General features: G+C 37.6%; 1 protein-coding gene across 3 annotated transcripts in view; it reads left to right on the plus strand.

The window, feature by feature from the left end:
• LOC150074989 (ubiquitin carboxyl-terminal hydrolase 47-like) overlaps nucleotides 1–24,070 on the plus strand; it is a 486,634-nt gene that overhangs the window by 114,894 nt on the left and 347,670 nt on the right. For all 3 annotated transcript variants that reach the window (XM_090388947.1, XM_090388945.1, XM_090388946.1), the window contains exon 5: nucleotides 21,826–22,003. In XM_090388947.1, coding sequence (XP_090245073.1) covers nucleotides 21,826–22,003 — 178 coding nt within the window. The remainder of the gene's footprint in view (nucleotides 1–21,825; nucleotides 22,004–24,070) is intronic.

Below are 24,070 nucleotides of genomic sequence, written 5' to 3' on the forward strand. Positions count from 1 at the left end.
AGGGTGCTAAGTGATTTTTTAATAACTGTGAGCCAAGTGGAGTAGAAATTGAAGTTAAACATAAGGAAAGCACCTGGGCTGGATGGGATTTATCCAGTTATATTAAAGGAGGCAGCAAAGGGTGTAAGCAAACCTTTAACCGTGTTTATGAGAGCTTCCTTGGACTTAGGGAAGTCCCCATGGAATGGAGATGTGTGCAAATGTATTCCCAATTCACAAAGAGGGTTCAAAAGGTGACACAAGTAACTATAGACCTGTTAGTTTATACTTGTGTTCCAGGGAAAATAACGGAGTCGCTGGTTAAAGAAGCATTGCAGGATCATCTAGACAAGAATGCAGTAATAGTTGAGACACAGCATGGGTTTGTTAAAGAGAGAGGTCTTGGTAACCAATTTGATTGGATGTTGTGATGTTTTTTTTTTTTTTTTTCTTTTTACGAAAACCACAAACACGAGAGGCATTAGAACCTATAGTGATTAGTACCGTGCTTGGGCTGGAGGTTGAGAAGATGAAGAAGATATTTGTTGACATTAGACTTGAACTTCTGTAGACTAATTTTCAGGAAATATGTACAAAGGAAGGTTGTTCCAGAAAACAACAGTTGAATGAATAAACTAGGAAGATGAAAAGTTGGTTCTGTGAGTTTGCAGTAGGATAGTAAATGGATGTTGGCTGGCGGTGGCATGTGTTCGGACTGTTTTGAAAGAGGGAGTGGGAATTATAGAAGACAATTCAGAAGAACAGTGCCCATGGAAGTATCTGTAGAAAAGACATGCAGTGGAAACAGTATGTCTATGAGACAGCGAGTGGAGAGACTCCCTTAGAGAGGAGTCATTAATTAACCTAACTGCCCTCTTTTGAATGGAATCTAGAAGCTACATCTGGGGGCACCACCCCAGATGTGGGAACAATATTCCATGGTAGGGCGGATTTACGATTTGTACAGAATGAACAGCTGTTCATTCTGTACAAATCTGCATCTAAAAAACTTGGTTTTTTAGATGCAGAGGAAGCAATATTTGTAGTATGCTTGTGCCAAGAGAGAGATTAGAAGTCAGGGTAATCCCCAAAAGAGATATCATTTTGTCTAGAAATCGGAGTGTCACCAAAGATAAGCATAGGAGCAGAAGAATCCTTTTTGCGAGATATAAGACAAGACTGAGTTTTAGAAGGATTGAAATCAACTAAGTTGTCTTTGCCCCACTGGAGAATTAATGGGAGATTGGCATTTAAGGAATTGGTAGCGGATATTTGAGAAATTAAAGCTGATTGAGCAGGGCAAGGTTTCTCAAAATGGAAAGTGGAATGCAATGTGCTATCATCAGCAAAACAATGGATAGGATTTCTAGTCAATGGAAGAAGGTCATTAATAAAAAGAGGAAAGAGTGGGAGAAAGAACTGAACCTTGGGGAACACTGTCATTAGTGGAGAAGTTAGAAGACAGAGAGCCATCTACCATCACCCTCAATGAGCGATCAGAGAGAAAACTGGATAACCAATTACAAAAACAGTTGGCAAACCATAAGATGGAAGGTTGTGTAGAAGACCTTTATGCCAAACACGACCGAAAGTCTTTGATATGTCAAGAGCAACTGCTTGTGTTACACCGAACTTTTCCATTGAATTTGTCCATAAATGGGTAACATAAGCCAGAATATCACCAGTGGATCGACACTGACGGAATCCATACTGGCGATCGTTGATCAGACGGAAGGTTTCTGGGTAGTTTAAAAGTTGGTGGTTAATTCGTTTCTCCATTACTTTAGAAAGAGTAGAAGTAATTGCAATGGAACGATAATTGGATGGGAGAGATTTGTCAACGTTTTTTGGAACTGGCTGGATATGGGCAAATTGATAAGCAAAAAGAAAAACATCTTTGGAATAAGAAAGTGAAAAAAGGCGACAAAGAACAAGAGTAAGTTCAGGAGCACAGGTTTTGAGAACAAGTGGAGAAACACCATCAGGACCTGGAGCTTTCTCAGCATCAAGATTCTTCAAAATCCTTCTGACATCCTTTTGACAGAAGACCACAGGAAGCATTGAATGGAGCATGTCTGGGAATGATGGGAAGTGTTTTACTAAGATCATAAATACAGGAGTTGGAAGAAAAGTGGGATGCTAGCAGGTCAGCTTTATCCTTGCCTGAAGTGATAACAGAACCATTGGGTTTTGACAGAGGTGGGAGCAGAGATGGGCAGTAGTTGTGGCCAATAGCTTTGGCAAGAGACCAGAATGCTCATCTACCATTAGGACAAGAAGCAAGTTTTCTACTCTTAGCCTGTTCAAAATCTAGTTTGGACTAATTAATAACTGATTTACAATTGTTGCGAGCTTTGGTGTAGACAGAAAATGAAACTGAAGAACTGGAAACAAGCCAATTATGATATGCAATGTTCTTTTCTTGAACAGCCTTAGCACATTTATTGGAAATCCAAGGTTTAGATAAAGTACAAGATTTTAAAGTGGAGTGTGGAATAAAGGATTCCGTTCCTACACGAATAATTTCACTGACACAAACTGAGCAAACATTGGCATCAGAAGTTTTGAAACAGTAATCCGACCAAGGAAAGGAAGAAAAGAAATCTCCCAGGTAATCCCATTTTGCATTCCTGTAATGCCATACAATAAGAGGTTGGGAATAGGATGAGGATGAGATAAAGGATGAGATAAAGGCTCCATTCGAGAAGAGACAATCACGAAGTTGTGATCTGAGGTGCCTAAAGGACCCCTCACTTCGACCTTGTACTTAGAAAGGTTGTTTGTGAGAAAAAGATCAAGCGTGTTGGCTGTATAGTTAGGAATGTCCGGTATTCTTGTAGGTAAATGAACAATCTGTGCAAGGTCATTAGTAATTCCAAAAGCCTCAGCATCTCGACCAGCTGGATCGGTGTGACTAGAAAATGGAAGCCAGCTGGAGTTGTGAACATTAAAATCACCAAGGAAAATTACCTCACTTTTAGGAAAGTTTGACTGGAGAAAGTCAAGCTGCAAAGAGAGGAAGTCAAAGAGCTCCAAGTGATTAGTGGAGTTGGGAGAACGGTAGAGACAACAGATGAATTTGACACAATGAGTTAGAGAGATTTTGAGCCAGAGAAGATTGAAAAGAGGAGATTCCAAATTACAAAGTCTCCGACAAGGAATATCGGAACAGACATAAGCACAAGTACTACCTTTCAGGCAAAAGGAATCATACAGTGAATAATTTGGGCAACTGAGATGAGCAGTAGTTGAATCAACTAATAACTGAGATTCTGTCAGAAAAAATATATGGGCTTTGGCAGACTGCAAGTGGAAATGGACATCGTTGAGATTGTAATTGAGACCACGTATATTTGTGAAATGAACTAGAAGTGTTTGGGAGGTTTAGATCTTTTTGCAGATAAGCTTACTCTTAGTTTGACAATTCATAGTGTATTCAATGGTAAGAAAAAGTTGGGGGGGGGGGAAACATGCTGTGTGAAGTAATGAAATTTTTGGATATGGCATACATATGGTAAGAATATACCCTAATATATGATGTGGTCATAAAGGAACTGTATGCAACTTTCCGGAAAGCTTTTGATACTGTTGCACATGGAAAGCTGCTGTACAAATTGGAGTGGTATGGCATTAAGGGCAAGTTACTAAAATGGATGGTTGAGTGGGAGACGACTGAGTGGTAATCAATGGACACTGATCTTCATGGACTAATGCTTATTAGTGGAGTTCCCCAGGGTTCAGTGCTGGGTCCATTGTTGTTTTGTGTATTCATCAATGATATTGATGAAGGTATATCAGGCTTAATGTCTAAGTTTGCAGATGATGCAAAGGTTGGCAGAGTTGTTAACAACAGTGAAGACTGTATGCTGCTGCTGTAAATGGATCTAGATGAGTTGGGCAAATGGGCTGAGAAGTGGCAACTGAAGTTTAACATTGACAAATGCAAAGTACTGCATATGGGTAGCAGTAATCCAAGAAAAATGTACCAACGGTGTGGTACTACACTCAAGGAATTGGAGCATGAAAAACACCCTGGGGTAATTGTGCAGTCAGATATGAAGTTTGCTGAGCAGTGCAGACCAGCTGCCAGAGCAGATCATAGAGTCTTATCAATGATGTATAGGAATTTTGTTAGCATGGACAATGTTGCTAGAACGAGTAAAAAGATGGGCAATAAGATTGGTGAGGGGGAACACAGGGGTGCTCTTACCGAGGAAGGCTTAAGTTCTGCAAATTACAGCTCCTGGTACACTACACTTGGAAGTCAAGAGTGAAAAACACCTGGGGTAATTCTGCAGTCAGAGATGAAGTTCGCTGAGCAGTGCAGATGAGCTGCCAAAGCAGGTCATGGAATCTTATCAATGGTAGATAGGAATTTTGCTTGCATGGACAAGTAGGTGATTATAGCATTGTACAAGGCAATGGTCAGGCTACACCTTGAGCACTGTGTACAAGTCTGGAGGCCTCTTTTTATAAGGATGTAGAGTTGCTAGAACGAGTACAAAAAAGGGCAGCAAAGCTGGTGAGGGGAACAAAGGGCTGCTCCTGGAGATGGGCATTAGCATTAGTTGAGGCATATGGTGCAAGAAAGGAAATTGATACAGCATCAGCCGGAAAAAAAAAAAAAAAAACAAACCTTAAAGACTTCAGTAATTTTGACATCATTAGATGTCAAAATTATTAATATAGTTAAGAAATGGACACAATGCTAGTACTTGTGTAGCATCCATAATTCCCCAAAAAAGATAAAAACGAAGACTGCAAAAAGTAATCCCTCACCACCTCTGAAGCCACGTGATGGACCCAGCAAGCTAAAATAATGGCTAAATTCCTACAGTATGATGGCTGTGGATTCCATCAAAAATACCGATACCATTAAAGCTCTCCTACACAAGTACTAGCCAGTGTGCTTTTTCTTGCAGGAAACCTATTTCAAGCCCATTGAAAATCCATCCTTTCATAATACTAGTATCATACTTAAGGATAGAACTAGGGATGGACCTACCCATAGAGGAGTTGCCATCCTTGTTTGCAACCAGACCCCTTTCCACTAACTTAGTAGCAGTTTGCCTAACTTTTGGTTTTCTGTTAAGTCTGTTCGGTTTACTTGCCAGGTGGGGCTGACATCTCCCAGTGCAACATTAATGATCTCATTATGTCATTGTGCAGCTGCCTTCCGAGTCCTAATTCTCAGGGATTTCAATGGGGTAGTGCTGACATTAATGGAAGGAGACGTGTCGTAGAGCATATGCTCACTGACAAAAACCTCTCCCTTCTAAATGTGGGAACTAACATATTCTTCCACATGCCTACCTGTACATGTTCTGCTATTGATCTTTCTATCTCCTCTCCTCTTTTCACTTAGCATCTCCTCTTTTCACTTAGCATTAGGAGGTCACATGATGCAAGAAAGCAAGCTTATATAGCATCAGCCAAAAAAAAACAAACCCTTATTTCACCCATCCCTTCACTCCACATGTTTGTCAAGGTCTGCCTTGAATCTGTTTAAACTATCAACTTCTACAGCGACAGATGGAAGTTTGTTCCAGCAATCAACCACCCACTGGCTAAAGGCAAACTTCCGTGCATCTATCCTACAATTGTCTCTCTCTCTCTCTCTCTCTCTCTCTCTCTCTCTCTCTCTATATATTTGAATTATGCCCTCTCAGACGATTATTCTGAGCAAGAGGAAAATCCCATCAGCACTGAGCATGCTCAAACCATTCAAGGCTTTATACACCTCAGTCAGATCACCTCACAGGTGCCTAGTCTCTAGACACTGTAATTTGCAAAACTTAAGCCTTTCTTCATCAGAGAAACCCTTTGTTCTGTTCACTAATCTTGTTGCACTTCTCTGTACTCATTCCAACAGCTCTACATCCTTCTTAAAATGAGGCCTCCAGACCTGTATACAGTACTCAAGGTGTGGCCTGATCATTGCCTTATACAAGGGGATAATCACCTCCTTATCCTACTAGAAAAATTCCTGTATATCATTAAGAAGACACCATGAGCTACTCTTGCAGACCATATGCACTGCTCAGAAAACTTCATATCTGCCTGCAGAATTACCGCCAGTTCCTTTTCATTCTCTACCATTGTCAGTATAGTAGCACAGAGTTGATACGTTACTCTGGGGTTACTGTTTCCTGTATGTAGTACTTTACATTTGTCAATGTTAAACTTTGTTTGCCACCTCTCAGCCCATCTGCTCAACTTATCTAGATCCTATTGCAGCAGTGTACTGTCATTAACAACCTGCCAACCTTTGTATTGTCTGCAAACTTGGACATTAAGCCTGATATACCATCATCATTATCATTTATAAATACAGAAAACAACAATGGACCCAACACTGAACCGTGAGGTACTCGACTAATGGCATTAGTCCATGAAGACAGTGTCCATTGATTACCACTCTCTGTCTTCTTCCACTCAACCAACCCTTTATCCATAGCAGCAATTTGCCTCCAATGCCACACTGCTCCAATTTGTGCAGCAGTCTTCCATGTGCAACAGTATCAAAGGCCTTTCTAAGATCCAAATATATGATATCAAAGTTATTCTTTGCATCCAGTTCCTTTGTGACTACCTCATAGTATCCAATCAAATTAGTCAGACAAGACTTCTCCTTAACAAACCCATGCTGTATCAGAGCTATAACTGAAGTCTTGTCTAGATGATCCTGGAATGCTTCTTTAACCAGTGCCTCCATTAATTTCCCTGGAACAGAAGTTAAACTAATAGGTCTGTAATTACCTGTCTCCCTCTTTGTAGATTGGGGTCACATTTGCGCATCTCCAGTCCATAGGTACCTCCTCTGAGTCCAGGGAATCTCTCATAATTATGGCTAAGGGTTTGCTTACTTCCTTTGCTACCTCCTTTAATATAACTGGATAGATTCCATCCACACCATGTGCCTTTCTTATGTTTATCTTCAACAATTTCTCCTCCACTTCACTCTCAGTTATTACAAGATTATCTAGCTTACTGCCAGAGTTGAATACACCTCTGGCATTCCTCTCCCTGAATAACTCCTCATGTGTGAATGTATATGAAAAAATATTCATTTAGTTTGTTAGCTACCTGAGCAGGATCATCAACAGTTTACCATTGATATCAAGTGGACCAATCTGATTCATCCCCTTCCTTCTAGAGTTTACATAAGTAAAGAACTCTTTGCTGTTTTTCTTTGCATCCTTTGCCAAAGATTTCTCGTAATCTGCCTTTGCCTGCCTAACCTCCTTTGTAACTTGGTTACAGACCAGCTTATATCTATCATAGACTTCTGTGTCACATGTTAAGTTATACGTATCCTATGCATTTTTCTTCTCTGTCACTTGTCTAATTAGTTCATCTGACATCCATCATTAGGCTATCCAGTGATCACTTCCCTGCGATAATCACACTAAGCCTTAAATTCATCCGCCTTGCATCTCTGCAACATTTTATTCCCTAGAATTCCTGGTCTTGAAACAGAAAAGTGAGAAATGGGTACTTAATTTCACATCAAAGGGCCTCTATCTCTATAACTGGCTGTTCACTGTGCAGGAGTTAAAGAGCTTTATCCCTTTCTAAGGCAAGTGCTGTTGGACCAAAAAAGCATCCATTATGAAATGATTAAGCACCTTTCTCAAATATCTGTAGATCACCTGCTCATTCTGTTTAACAGAATCTTTATTGATGAGCACTTCCAGATGCCTGGCACAAGGCAACCATTCTTGCTTTTGCCAAACCAGGAAAGGATCCTAAACTTCCTACCAACTATTGACCTATCACTCTGACCAGCTGTTTGTGCAAAATCTTGAATAGAATAGTTAATGCCTGCCTTATATGGTATTTAGAATCAAATGATCTTCTCTCCAACATGCAGTTTGACTTTAGAAAAAACATGTCCACTCGTTATGTTTTTTGCCATCGAAGTAAATTCAGTTGTAGAACAACTGCACACTCATATGTCGCACTCATATGTCGTTGGTGCACACTCATATGTCTGAGTGTGCACCAACTGTAAACAGCAACCTCTATGTTGGTGACTTTAGCATATTTTCTCAGTCATGCAGCATGAGGGTTATTGAAAAACAAATGCAACAAGCCATTGGTTGCCTTAATTCCTAGGTACTTGCTAATTGATTCAGGTTCTCACCACAGAAGACTGCTTACATTTTTTTCTGTAAGCATAATCTTCATCCTGAACTTGAATTGAGGCTTAGCCATAATACCATCCCCATACAATAGACCCAAAATTCTCTGGGATTCGTATTTGATAAAAAGTTGAAATTTCTAGCACACATCCGTCAATTCTGTACAAAGTGCACGAGAAGCTTAAACATTCTCCATGCTCTGTCCTCTACATCTTGAGGTGTGGACAGGTGCATCTTATTACACGTTTACCGTGCACTTGTGCAATCTAAACTTGATTACGGGTTCCAGGTATATGCATAAGCCAGAAGCAGTGTACTTTGATGGCTAGACCCTATCCATCATTAGGCTATCCAAATTGCTACTGGAGCATATTGAACATCTCCTGTCCAGAGCCTATTCATGAAACCAAATGAGTCACTGCTATCGCTTTGACATAAGTAGTTGCTTCTAAAGTATGCTTTAAAATTGAAATCCCTGCCAGACCATCCTACGTGGGCATCTGATTTTGAGCCACATTGGAAAAATTTGTACAACACTCATCAGACTGCCAATCGTCCTTTTGGTATCCATGTTATTCATGGCATGCTTATATTCCATCATGTGACTTTTCCTTTAAGAATTGGATAAAGTCTGATACTTCATCTGTCTACCTGCAGCTCTATTCAGCACACTGAGCTGATCATTCTGACTTCTTGCTAGTTTTTACTGATGGCTTGAAGTAGGAATCATATCTATAATATGATTTTATTGATTGTCAGATTTTATAATGATTTTATATTGTCAGATTTTATCTGACAATGACGTGTTGGCTGTTTTTAAATTTTTACACCATGTTAATTTATATAAATGTATATAAAATTCTGAATATATATATATATTTTTAATACATATACTGCTTTTTACCATTATTACCATTATTTAGCATATTACAGGCTTTATTCACTTTGAAAAACAATTCTCATCCTGTTCTTTGTCATGTCTAGTAGAAGATACACTCTCTTTGTGAGCATAAATTTGATATCCGCTTCTGCTGGATTCCTAGCCACATTGGAATTAGTGGAAATGGTTCAGCTGATGCCACAGTGAAATCAGTAACTTCCACTAATAATCATTGCATATCAATACACTCCCAATGGCAGGATTCATGGAATAGGGAGACTACCAATAAATTAATTCAAATAAAGCCTGTAGTCGAATTGTGGCTGTCTAATCTGCATAGGGATCGTAAAGAGGAAGTTGTTCTCGCTCGGCTCCGCATAGGACATCGTCATTTGACAACATTCATTTTTTCTGAGGGCCAGTGACATGCCCATGTGTGGTCCTGTGACATTGTTTTATCTATTAGATATATTTTAACTTGACTATCCATATTTTAGCAACACTTGTTTTACCACTTTTAACCATCCAACCGAGCCTTATGCACTCAGATTTTATCTGACAATGACGTGTTGGCTGTTTTTAAATTTTTACACCATGCTAATTTATATAAATGTATATAAAATTCTGAATATATATATTTTTAATACATATACCGCTTTTTACCATTATATGTCTTATGACGAGGTAACCTTTTTCAAAGGTTACCAGAATTTATTTACATAACATGCATAATTATGCCTTGGTGCATAATAGCCTTAATGCTAATGTGCCAATAAAATAAAAATCCTGATCCTAATCCTGCAAAGCATGTCAGAGAAAATCATCTGAACCTTCAGCAAGAGTACTTAAGAGTTTTGCACACTCAGGAACAAGGTTTATTATTAGCCATATGGTGCAGGAAAGCCTGAAACTTATGCTGCACCAGCCAAACACACACACACACACACACACACACACACACACACACACACACACACACACAGAGAGAGAGAGAGAGAGAGAGAGAGAGAGAGAGAGAGAGAGAGAGAGAGAGAGAGAGAGAGAGAGAGAGAGAGAGAGAGAGAGAGAAGAATGATGATATCCAGCTCAGGACCCTGGGTGTGCCCAGTCCATACTCACCAGATGTGAGCCCCTGGGGTTGAATATAGTCAGCATTTCCACTGAACCACTATATGAATGCCAAAATTCAAGATTTCAAGCTGTTATACCCTGCACAACTGATAATTTACAGTAAACTTAAAATAGTTAACATTTTTTCTTCATAATACAACACTTTCATAATATTCTTTCAAGTTTAACATCTGTTATCATCAATAAAGCCAGGTGTGTGTGTGTGTGTGTGTGTGTGTGTGTGTGTGTGTGTGTGTGTGTGTGTGTGTGTGTGTGTGTGTGTTATAGTTAAAAGTCATTGTCTGGTGAAATTAGGAAGGCAATTGGGATAGAAATACACACTCCTGCCCTCGTATTACATTAATAACTCAGAGTATGGAAAAACTTTAATTGTAGGAAAGTAGATCAGTCCCCATGGATCTCTGTTACCTGATCACTAACATTTTCCCATTTATTGACATAAAAGGGAATCGTGGGAAAATATTGTTAGTGATCATGGTAACAGAGATCCATGGGGACTGATCTGTAAATTGATTAATAACAGAATTGCTCCTGGTGAAGTGTTAACTTTGATCAAACTTGGTACTGATATGGAAACGCTCTCCTGGGCTGACTCACTTAACAAAATCTTGGATATAATAATTCATCAAGATGAAGGTATAGTTAATGACCCGGAACAACAAGATATTATAGTAAGGCACCCTGAATATTCTGGCCTTCCTCATGAGCCTCCCTTTTCTACAGAGGAGGTTGGACATGCAATTCATTCCTTGTGATCAGGTAAATGCCCTGGTTTCGATAGACTTGAAATTGGGGTCTTGAAGCAGGCACGGAAAATTATCCCATGGACAATTGCTACAATGTTCAATTCATGCCTTTGTGCAGGTCTGTTCCCTAAGATGTGGAAAAGGGCTCTCTTAAATACTTTTGAAAGGACCAGAAAAACCAGCCAATGACCCCCCTCTCCTACAGAGCTGTTGCCCTGCTGCCCGTAATGGGCAAGGTCTTCGAAAAATTGATTGGTAGACTTACTAAGCCATATAACTCGAGAGGTCTTTCATCCCCCTGTCAATTTTTTGTGAAAGGGCGTGGGACAGAGGATGCTGTTCACGAATTACTTGCGTGTTGTGACAACACAGACACAAAATATATACTGGGTCTCTTTGTGAAATTCAAAGGGGCCTTTGACACACTTTGGTGGCAAAGTGCCCTGGAGAGGTTCTGGGAGGCCCAGGTGTCTGCACCTCTCTATAATGTCTTAAGAAGTTACTTCTCCTATCACTTTATAAGTGTTAGAAATGAATTTGAAGAAATTACAAGTTCTGTCTCAAGAGGATGTCCACAGGGGTCCATTTTGGGTCTCCTGTGTTGGAATATGGTTTTCAATATATGGCTGGGAAAGAGTTTTCAAGGTGTAAGTATGATTGCTTATGCAGATGACCTTGTATTTCTGATTAAAGGTAACTTGAGGAAAATAGAGGATACTGCAAATCTTGTACTAGTTGATTTACAGCACTGGACAAAAATTCACAAGCTTCAGGTCTCTATTATGAAGACGCAGCAAATGCTTCTAAAGGGAAAGTTGGATCCTGGACATCCTCTTGTCATTAAATATAACGAGCAGGTAATCAAATATAGTGCTACAGTAAAATATTTAGGCATACTATTGGATGATCGAAGGAATTTCTTACTGCATGTAAGATATGTCAAGGACAAATGCAAAGTTCTTTTGGCTAAATTACAACAAATCACGCGTAAAGAATGGGGTTTGAAGAGCAGAACCTTAAGGTTATATCATAACTGTATATTTTTGGCAATTTTAACCTATGGGACTGGTGCCTGGGGATAAAGTGATAATAATTAAGCAATTGCAACAAGCTCAGAGAGCAGCCATGCTCCTGATGTCCAGAGCTTGCAAAACCACTTCTACAGCAGCTCTTCAAGTGCTCCTTGGTAAACTTCCAATACAGTAAAGGTGCAATTTAGATATTTTGTTTATCATCATAGGAGACAAATTCCTGCGACAATTGGTGGCATCAGTCTGAACTTGGAGAATAGCCAAACCCAAGAAAAGAAAAGGCTTCGCATGCTTTTTGTCAATAAATGGCAATCGGATTAAACTGCAACTGATGTCTGTATAATCACTAAAGGTTTTTACAGTTGTTAAGGAGTTTGTCAAGAAAGATTTCTTCTGGAATCTTCCTTTCTGAGCCTTCATACCACGTTTTTAATTACCAGTCATGGTGGTTTAAACAGCAAACTATATAAATTTAAACTGGCAAATTTGCTATTATGTCATTGTAGTAAAAAAGAAACTGGATCACATTTTGTATCTCTGTTCATCTTACAGTGACCTGCGGATGGATGTAGAGGATCGTGTTGATGACTTTTCTCACGGCAATAAAATGGTGTTGGTTGCTTCTCAAACTGTCTTTGTAAAATTCAATACATTTGTCAGTCGTTGTTTCAAAAGAAGAGAGCATTTGCAACAAGCTTCTTGATATGCATATGGTGAATTGTTTATGAAGAATTTCAACCTTGGAATTACGCGAAAATTTTCTTAATGTTTCTTGAATTATTTTGAAAGGCATCACTTACATATGTGGCTACTATACTGATCTGGTGAATCTCAAGTGCGCATGAACTTACATGATTACTGGAAGTCATTGCTGCTGCCTACTATATTAGTGCTGAATGTACTGGTACTCATCTTCCTCTCCAAGTTTCATATGTGGAAGTCGATTATAAGACTTTTGATGAGTTTTATGAATTATTGAATTGATCCTTCTAGATCTTGTGATACCTTGTTACTGTATGTATATTATGTATTTATATTGTTAATTAAGGGTCTTTATAACAATTCTAACTCAGGTTTATATGAACTTTCACCTACTGGAAGTTATGGGAAATTGGCGACCTTTCGAACTTTCACTTTGGAAGCCGAGGGTATTTTGCTATGTGTTATACAGATGATATATTTGCTATGTGTTACAATCAGTTTTTCTTTAGTTGTTTTTGGCAAATGTTTTTGATTTAATATTATTAAATTGATCATGATGCTAAGAATGGCTGGGCTAATCGTTGGACCACAATTGGTCTTGTGTGAGGTATTAATAGAATTTATATGATGTTTGTTAGCTAAACCTCTTTATTACCTTGAGTTAATTAACTACTATATGTTAATTACTTGCATCTGAAGTTTATTGATGTAACTGAATTGTCTATTTAACTTGTTGTTTTTGTAGTCTTATTGGTGTCAGTTTGATGTTTTGTTTTTTACTAGAAATTACTTAGTAATGGTAAATGTTATATTTGCTGTAAATTATGTTGTAAATTATTGGTTTTCTTCAAAGCTTGAAGATGTGACTGGAAACGAACTCCTGATGTTATATACACTGGTGTTCAAAGAAAGTGCAACACCTAGAAAATTCATATTTCTAACCCTTTTTCACGATGGTATGTTACTTTAATGACTAGCATAAATAAACAAAAGATATTTATTAATAGTTAAGGCAAAGCTAAGTGATGTTTGACAGAAGCTCTCAAAATATTCCAAAATGAGCATTTACAACCTTTATAGAAAAGTTTTGGTAAACACGACAATTATGGCTGAAGAATTGTTATCAGAAGCCCTCAATTTGCTTCAGTTTATCATTTTAAATGGAAAACAATGAAAAGTTCACCAGGTGCAAACTAATATTTAGTTGACCCGCCTTTGGCCCTAATGGCAGCAGAACACATTCCAGGCATTGACAAGATCAATTTCTGAAGATAATCAACTGATAGTTCATGGTTCCAAATGCAAATTATGGCTTCCTGAAGTTCACGAAGGGTCTTTGGTTTCTTTCTGACAACTGCAGATTCCACACGATGCCAACAGTTCTCTATAGGATTCAGGTCCGGGCTGTTTCCTGGCCAGCCAAGAGTTGTAATGGACCCTTCTTTCAACCATTTTTTCACCTGTAACAAATGTAAATACATTACTGTCAAACCTCTAATGCAGAAATGGAGCTAAAGAACTACAGAAGTGCCTACTTACACTTTTCGCCCAATGACAAGGAGCAGAGTCATCCTGAAAGATGCAGTTACTTGGCAGCTTGAAATGGTCTCTAATGGTTATATTGCCTTCCAATACAGCCAGTATCCATTGGCATTTACGGAACCTTTTATAAACTGCAGGTAACCTACTCAGTGATACAAAATGCACCCTTCATATCAGTTGGCTGGTAGGGAATTTCACTGTAGACACCATACAGTCTGGATGGTATTCTTCAACACATCTAAGCCAAATCTTTTGTCTCCCCTCAGAGCCATGCAGGTTGAATTTCTTCTCATCCGAGAAAATAACTGACTTCCACTGCTCAGGGGTCCATTTGACATGCTCCTTACACCAAATTAATTGGGCATTTTTTGTGAGGAGGGACTTCTTCTTAGGATGACGGGCTACAAGTCCATTTTTTAAGAGGCGTCGTCTGACTGTTACTGCACTTGCTATCACTCCTGTATGTTCTTCCCATTCTCTTTTCAGCTGAGATGAAGAAGCTTTACAGCTTTTAAGGCATAAGCGCGGTCCTGTTTTGGCATAGAGATTGTTTGCATCCGGTTCCTTTTTCCTATCAGCAGAACCTGTATTCTTAAGTTTGAAAAGAAATCTACTCACTGTCGATTGATTACAAGACACTATAAGCAGTATGATGGGAAGAACATCCTTCCTCACGTAAAGCAGCAATAGCACTCTTCCTTTGTGGCGTCAACTGCACTTAACTTGCCATCCTGACACAAGAAAGGAATAACTGCAACTCTTGCTGAGCATGCTTATATAGCTAAAAGTAACAGTTGATGCAATATTACAATATCACATACACATGTCAATCTTATCTGATGAAATCTGTAAGAAACGTTGCCATATATTTATGGTATTTGGACGACAAATTACAATTTTAAGGTATGATGCACTTTCTTTGAACACCAGTGTATACTGTTTTCATACAATGTAAATAGTTGCAACTTTTCATGTTGTAAATAATTGCATCTCTTCAAGAATTAAAGATATGTTTGAAGATGACTCCTGCTTTTAATTGATGTAATTATATGCTGTACATTACTTCATTTCTTCAGAGTTTGTGGAGGTGACAGGTAACAATCGACTATCTCCACTCTCTTTGATTTTGCTGTTTTATATGATGTAAATATACACTGCAAACAATTTCATTTCTCCACAATTTGAAGAAGTGATAGGAAGAAAACTTCCAATTTCTATACTACTACTTTTCTTTTTTCATTCTACTAACTTCTATTTCATGGTGGGTTCTTCTGTGATCCTTCTCTTTTCTACTCTATTTACCCAATCCCATCCATTACCCATACTTTACCTAGCTTGTATATATACTTGACTAGTAGAGCATTTCTATTTCTTCTCAATTGCACCTACAGGGACTTGACCTCTGTAAGCATGGCAAGTTGTAAGTCGATCCTGGCTGCCTTGAATGGCCAACATTTGCGTTGGCCTCACCACAAGATGTTTGCAGTGTAATAATAATATGTAATACAGTGGTTCTCAAAGTGGATGCTGCAACGTCAAATTAGCATCAGCTTACATCGTGGCTGTTGCTACAAAAGGTCATCGATTTTCATGCAACCATGTAAATTAGAGTCGTCATGAAATAATTACCAACCGCATGCAGTGTTTATGTACATACACCTACATTATACGGAACAGCCGAGCCAAGCAGTCAATCACAAACACTGAAACAGCACAGCGCCGCTGCAAACGGTCATACTCGCTTAGTGGATTGTAGCCCTTAGCTTGCATTCCTCCTTTGGCGTATCAGCGTGCCTCGTTGTGCATATAGTCGAGCATGTTTTGCACGTTAAAGTTTTAGTTAATATTTCTATTTCAAATACTTTAAAACAGTGGCCATAGAAAACATTATTATTAAAAAGAGAAAAAATCAAGATAGTAATGAACATTTTGAATCAAGAAATAGTGGCATACAATGAAGATACTTCACAGAGCAGCAGAAAAACTGAAGCAAGCACTTATTTTAGCTATAAAAAAGAAAAATCTTGTATGTATCAAGACAGTTACTTAGAAATGGAGTTTACATGGTGTGGTGATAGTTTTGCACCTAATCCTATGGGTATTGTTTATGGAATAATATTAGCAAATGATGCTATGAATCCAGCAAATTATTGCGACATTTCACTTCAAAACATAGTAACCTTTCTAATTAGACACCAGATTACTTCAAAAGATTATTAAAATCACAAAATATTTGGCAAACCTTACAAAATATTCTGCCAGCGCCCATGCACCCAGGGCTGGGGGGGGGTGCCTGGAATTTTTTCATAATGGATTTAGGGTGTCTTCACATTAAACAGTTTGAGAACCACTGATGTAATATAAGGGAAAGTAAACTGTATATGATTGAAGAAAATAAAGCTGTTGCTCGGGTTATCCGGGAGTTCAATTTCCTATCCATGTTACCTTCCTAATTTTGTAATCTTAATTCCTTCCTAAATTACTTATTAAATTAATTACTTCCTAATTTTGCCCTCCTGTTAGCTAAACAGCCAGACAATGAGTATTAACTATAATACACAACAATATACACAAAAATATATATATACTTACTAGCTCTATCTATGCAGCCATTCGCAAGATAGGTGAGTAGTTTTTTTGCAAATAATTTTACAAAAACCTGACAAATAATATATATAAATATATATATACAGGGTTGTTAAAATTAAAGTATCCCTATGTAGAGGGCTCTGGAACGAGTTCTAAGGCTCATACTGAAGAGAAATTTGGACAATAGGTACAATCAGAGCCGGATCAGGGGGGGGGGTGCAAATGGTGCGAGCGCACAAGGCCCCATGCCGCTGAGTGATTTTGCAAAATAAAAATGGTTTAATTTTTTTTTTTTTTTTGTTTTAATACTGTCGCAAAATCTAGCGACATCGCCATAAAATGGCCATATTTTTCATATACATAAGAAATAAAATGTCAATAATCGTGTTAACATTATCTGAAAGCCTGCCAAGAATTCTCCAAAGAACACGAAAAAATATATTTTCTTTCAAATATATTTAAAATATCTCTCCTTACAAATAAAAATAATAATTATATAATAATTTATTGGAGTTTCATTTGAAATTATTGAATAAATATTCCCCTCAAATACGAATATATATTATATATATATATATATATATATGACAGCTGATCGTACATCGAACGTTTTTATCGCGATTCGCGAGGTGTGAAAATAACTAACATATTCGTATCTATTTCGCAACATGACTAGTAGAGACAGAGATGCATGAATAAAGTATGTGTGGCTCTGATAAATTGAAGAAAAAAAGAGAAGAAATTACAGAAAAACAGAGGAACTCCCTTGCAAAATTTTTAAAAACCGAAAATGTGCAACAAACTGAAGAAATGCATAATTCACAGTTACTGGAAGATCAAACTCGTGGAAATGAAATTATGCCATGCGACACCACGAAAACGATCCTGATCATCATAAAGCCAGCTCTCGTCCTAATGAAGAGGAAAGTGATAAGAAAACTGTAGAACAGGAAGATAATCATGAAGCAGAGGGAAACGTACAGACGGAGGATTTTTTGTCAGCATCGAACAAAGAACAAGATGAATTATTCCGAGGACCGCAGCTTCAAAAGAATCAACAAAGCGACAAAGACGAAAATGTCGATATCAATGATCCTGGTACTTGGGCCTGAAATTATAACTGATAAATTTAGAATGGCTATCATACAAAATGGCGTGACACAAGTAAAAAACTAAGATTTTTCCGAAAGATAAAAATAACAGAAGTTTTTTTGAAAATTATTATTTAAGAAAATTAACGAATGGGGAACGTCAAGAACGAAGGTGGTTACTCTACTCAAAGTACAAAGATGCCACATTGTGTTATGCGTGTAAGTTATTCTCTTCAAATACCACTTCTCTGTGTTTAACTGGACTTAACGATTGGGTACATTTAAGTTCGCGATTACAAAGTCATGAAAGATCAGAATATCATATACAAGCTATGTACAAATTGTTACAACTTGAAAAGAATTTGAAACTTGGAAACACTATTGACAAAGAACATGAAAAAATAATTAAAAACGAAACAGCGTTTAAAATGTGTTTGTGAACAAATAGTGGCTGCAATTTTATATTTATCAGAGCATAATTTGGCATTCAGTGGCAGTAGGGATGCTTTATATAAACCTCACAACGGTAATTTCTTAGGTCTCATAGAATTACTTGCAAGATTTGACCCAATCATGAAACAACATTTGGATCGGTGCGTAGAATCAGCATCGCGTTCCTATTTATCTCATAGAATACAAGATGAAATGATTTCTGCTTTGGCTAAAAAAGTTAGAAAGGAAATAATAAATACAGTTAAGAAAGCTAAGTATTTCACAATTTTATTAGATTGCACTCCAGACATAAGCCATCAAGAACAATTATCTGTTATTTTAAGATATGTTAATGTAGATAACTCTGAAAGTGATGTGAGTATACGAGAGCGATTTATTTGTTTTGAAACAGTAAAAGACTCGACAGGAAAAGGGTTATCAGCCAAAATTGAAAGCATATTAGAAATGGAGGAATTAGATTTAGGGAACTGTCGAGGACAGGGCTACGATAACAGAGCTCATATGAGAGGTTTATATAAAGGCGTGCTTATCCTGCAAATGAATTCCAAAGCACAGTATATGCCCTGCAGAAGTCATAATTTGAATTTAGTTCTTGGAGACATTTCAAAATCATCTTCTCTTGCAAATTCATTTTTTGGGACTTTACAAAGCATATATAATATTTTTGCAAGTTCTGCGATACGCTGGGATATATTAAAAGAGCACATCAAACATCTTACTCCAAAACCACTGTCAGAAACAAGGTGGGAATGTCGCCTCGAAAGTGTGAAATCTGTGAGATACCAAGTACCACAATTTTCTCTAGCTTTGAAATACCTTTATGAACATACCAGTGACATGAAAACAAAATCCAAAATAAACTTACTTCATTTGAATTTTTATTAAGTTTGTTCATTTGGTATGACATACTGAATGAAGTAAATATTGTGAGCAAGATATTTCAAAATTCACATATTGATATCGGTACTGCAAATTCACGTTTAAAAGGCCTTTTAAATTTTTTTTGAACAGTATCGTGAATCGGGATTCAAATCTTCTTTAATAACTGCAAAGGAAATAGCTGAAAAATTACAAGTGACATCTGAATTTAAGAATCAAAGAACTGGATGAAAACCAAAGCAATTTTGTTATGAAGGAACCGATCAGCATATTTCATCAGGCAAAGAATATTTCAGAATTCAATATTTTCTAGTCATAATCGATAGTGTGATTATTTCTTTTAAGCAAAGATTTGAAATTTATCACGAACATGAGACGTCATATGGTTTTTTATATAATTCGGATAATATTCAAAAACTGACTGAAAACAATCTGCTTAAATACGACCTTGCAAGACGATATCGATTGCATTGATTTATTTAATGAAATCAAAATTTGTCGTCGAGTTTTGCCTTCCAGGATCACAATATTACAATATTTACCTGAATTGTATCCAAATTTTGTTACTATTCTGAAAATTATATTAACCTTACCAATTACCGTTGCATCTGCAGAAAGATCTTTCTCAAGAAAATAATAAAAAATTACTTGAGATCTAGCATTAGTCAAGAACGATTTACCTCCTTAACCAAAAAACTAAATTATGATATTATCAACGAAATAATAAAATGAAACGAATTAAAAAAATGAAACAAAAATCACATATTGTGACCTTATACGATTACGTCGCATAAGGTCACAATATGTGATTATTGTGACCTTATAAATCAAATAAAAATAATTGCAATTATTTTTATTTGATTTATTAAAGATTTTTTTGTGATTGAAATGTTAATTTTATTAAAATAATTTAATTATTTATCATTTTCATGTAATCCTTACTAAACCAATTTGTGCAATGTAATAAATATCAAAATGCAATAAATTATTTTGTTGTACGAAATTTGTATCAAGGTCCCGCAAGTCAACTTTGCACCAGGGCCCTGTTTTTGTTCGGGCCGGCCCTGGGTACAATAAAGAATGCACTCGTCATTTATTTGGGGAAAAAAAATTAGTTATAAAATTTGTCACTGTATGGCACGTAACTATCTTAGTTATGATTATGCAAATAACGCAAGTTATTTGCATAATTGTAAGTTATTGCCACAATGCCACTATTCAACTATACTGTACTGTATAAAAGCAAAGCAGTCTCTTCAAAATCATACAGTACAGTAGGTGTTTGCCTGCACTACAGCAGCAATTCCAACAAAATTGCAGGAAAAGGTGCTATTAGTGCTATTTCGCAAAATGATTGTGAAATTTGAAGTGACAGGACATCTTGGTGTTCAACCAGGTAGAGGTTGAAAACAAGTGGATCCCTCTCGTGTTGAAGATGTGGCTATGACTGTCATGGATTTATCAAGTCAATCTCCATGTGGTAGCTCAAGTGTGCCAGCTGTTTCTTGTGAATTGGACATGCTGTATTCCACTGTATGGCTAGTAATGCGTCAGGTGTTGCGGTACTATCCTTACAAGATGCATATGCTAAAGCATGGTGATGCAGATATTCGTTTCACATACGCACTTCAGTTTCTGATGCAAATGACACTTGGCCATGGAACAAACATCCTTTGGAGTGATGAAGCCCACTTCTGCTTAAATGGACAAGTGAATACACACAACTGTCACATTTCAGCAACAGAAAACCCTAGAGTTATCCAAGGGGTCCCATTGCATTCTCCAAAAGTGACAGTGTGGTGTGGATTTACGGCCATATTCGTGATTGGGCCATATTTTTTTGAACAGGTAACACCGACTGGACCCCGCACCTGTTCCGTCACTGAACTACCATATTATGAAATGTTGGTAAATTTTTCAATACCAGAGCTGCAACAACGTGGGTGCCTTCAGGATACCTTATTCATGCAAGATAGTGTGCCAGCCTGCATCCACCGTTGTGTCCAAAGATTGCTAAGGCAACACTTTACAGACGAACGGGTCATCAAATGCTGTTTCCAGAGATCTTGGCCACCCCAATCACCAGACCTAACAGCATGCGACTTCTGGTTGTGGGGTTTTTTGAAGAACCAGGTGTATCAGGAAGGATGTCAAACTCTGGCAGATCTAAAGGACAGCATTAGACGTTATGTGCTGGCTATTCCAGTTGACATGTTACATTCTGCTGTAGAAAATGCTGTTCTTCGAATGGAAACTGTTGTTGACCAAAATGGAGGACACATTGAACAATGATAGTGCTGTTCAAGTGATTTGTATTGCCACAGCACCATATAGTGACAGATTTTGTAACAATTTTTTTTTTTTCCCCCCAGTAAATGGCGAGCACATTCTTTATTGTACCTGTTGTCCAAATTTCTCTTCAGTACGAGCCTTAAAACTCGCTCCAGAGTCCTTTACTTAGGGATACTTTAATTTTAACAACCTTGTGTGTGTGTGTGTGTGTGTGTGTGTGTGTATTTTTTTTTTTTTTTTGTATTGACTTTTAAGGGGTATTCTAATTGTTTGAATATAATTAAATTATTAATTATAAGTGTTTGGTAATTGTATGTGATGTTTCTAGTTTTGTTTTTGCTACATTTTATTTTTTCTAATGTTTAGATTAATGAAGAAAGAAAATTGGTATTAGATGATGTTATTATTAAAACACAAAATGCTCACGTTGCTGCAGATACAGCCAGTACTTATGTTCCACCAGCACCACCTCCTTATAGTCCTGGGCTCTCTGATTATTCATATGGATATAATTTCAGCACCCTTGGTATTCGACAAGAAACAGGTATAATAAGCCTTCTTGAGTTTAACCTGTTGGCAGGAGTACAGGAGACATTTTGACCCCCTAGTTTTTTTTTTTTTTGCTCTGTTGCACTTCTTTATCTAGCTGTTTACAGACCTATCCACAAAATTAAAAATTAACCCCATACCAAATTTTCATACACCTGCCAACAAGTCAGAAATATTAGAAGACATTTTCGGAATATTATTATTTACTTTATAAGAATGAAGAAAGAAGCATTGTCTTTTTGGGAAGAATTTGCAGTATATTTTTAAATCCTTTTTTTTCCTACTTCATCGCTTTTTTTTTTTTGTAATAAATAGTAAGGAGTAAATCGTGCAGATCCTAACTGCACAAATCATAGACTCAACTAAAATTTTAATTTCAGAAAAGGAGTTGACCTGTAAGCAGGGATCGAAGTGTGGCACCCAACACCACATCGAAGAATGCTGCCTCTCTGTGTTACCAGGCAATACTAGGTGGTAGATGACTCATCAACCTGTACAATACCACTACTTTGCTTATTGGAGGCTTAAAGTGGTGAACCCCATGTTTATTCTCCAGAGCTAAGCTCTGGTAAACCCTCCCTCATCTCTTCCATCATTTCTACTAACTAGCGGTCAAAGTCTAGTGTACTAACTAGTGGCCGCTAGTTAATACACTAGACCAAATCTATTGGTAACTTTCTAGGAGGCTTCCGGATTAGTTAGTGTATAACTTTGCTGCTTCTGCTCTGTCAGATAATGATTGGAGGGAGTTCAAGTAGTGTGTATGTGGGGGGGGGGGGCATTGTTGAGGCCACATTATGAAAGGATCTGGGTATATTCTTACGCTGTGTATGCCATATCCAAAAATTTTACTACCTCATACATCCCCCCATGCAAAAAGATCTAAACCTCCCAAACACTTCCTCGTCCATTTCACAAATATACATGATCTCAATTCTAATCTCAATGATGTCCATTCCACTTGTAGTCTGCCAGACCCCATGTACTTTTTTTGACAGAATCTCAGTTATTGGTTGATTCAACCACTGCTCATCTCAGTTGTCCAGATTATTCACTGCATAATTCTTTTCGCCTCAAAGGTGGTACTTGTGCATATGTCCATTCTGATATTATCTGTCAGAGACTCGGTAATTTGGAACTTCCTCTTTTCGATCTTCTCTGGCTTAAAATCTTTTTACCTCATTCTGTCAAATTCATCAGTTGCCCTCATCGTTCTCCCAACTTCACTAATCACTTGGAACTCCTTGAGTTCCTCTCTTTGAAACTTGACTTTCTCCAGCCCAACTTTCCTAATGATGAAGTAATTTTCCTTGGGATTTTAATGTTCATAACTCCAGCTGGCTTTCCGTTTTCTAGTCGCACGGACCCAACTGGTCAATATGCTGAGGCTTTTACAATTACTAACAACCTCACACAGATTGTCATTTACCTACCATAGACGATCCTAACCACACAGCCAACGTACTCTATCTTTTTCTCTTTTTCTCACAACAACCCTTCTATGTAGACAGTCAAAGTGAGTGGTCCTGTAGGCACCTCAGATCACAACCTAGTGATGGTCTCATCTCCAATGGAGCTTCTATCTCATGGCTATTCCCAACCTTGCATTGTTTGGCATTACAAGAATGCAAAATGGGATGGCCTGCAAGATTTCTTTTCTTCTTTTCTTTGGTCGGATTACTGTTTCAAAATTCTGATGTCATTGTTTGCTCAGATCGTATTAGTGAAATTATTCTTGTAGGGATGGAATCCTTTATTCCACACTCCACCTTAAAATCTCATCCTTTATCAAACCTTGATTTTCCAATATAAATCAGTCCCAACTAGATTTTGAATAGGCTAAGAGTAGAAAACTTGCTTCTTGCCCTAAGAATAGCTGAGCATTCTGGTCTCTTTAAAAAGCTGTTAGCCACAACTTTTGCCCATCTCTGCTCCCATGTCTGTCAAAACGAAATGGTTCTATTTCCCTTCAGCCAAGGATAAAGCTAACCTGCTAGCATTCTATTTTCCTTCCAACTCGTGTATTAATGATCCTGGTAAAACACATCCCAGCACTCTCTGT

Source organism: Mastigoproctus giganteus, chromosome 14 (assembly GCF_048544385.1).
Source record: "Mastigoproctus giganteus isolate SK-2022 chromosome 14, ASM4854438v1, whole genome shotgun sequence".
NCBI lineage: Eukaryota > Metazoa > Arthropoda > Arachnida > Uropygi > Thelyphonidae > Mastigoproctus > Mastigoproctus giganteus.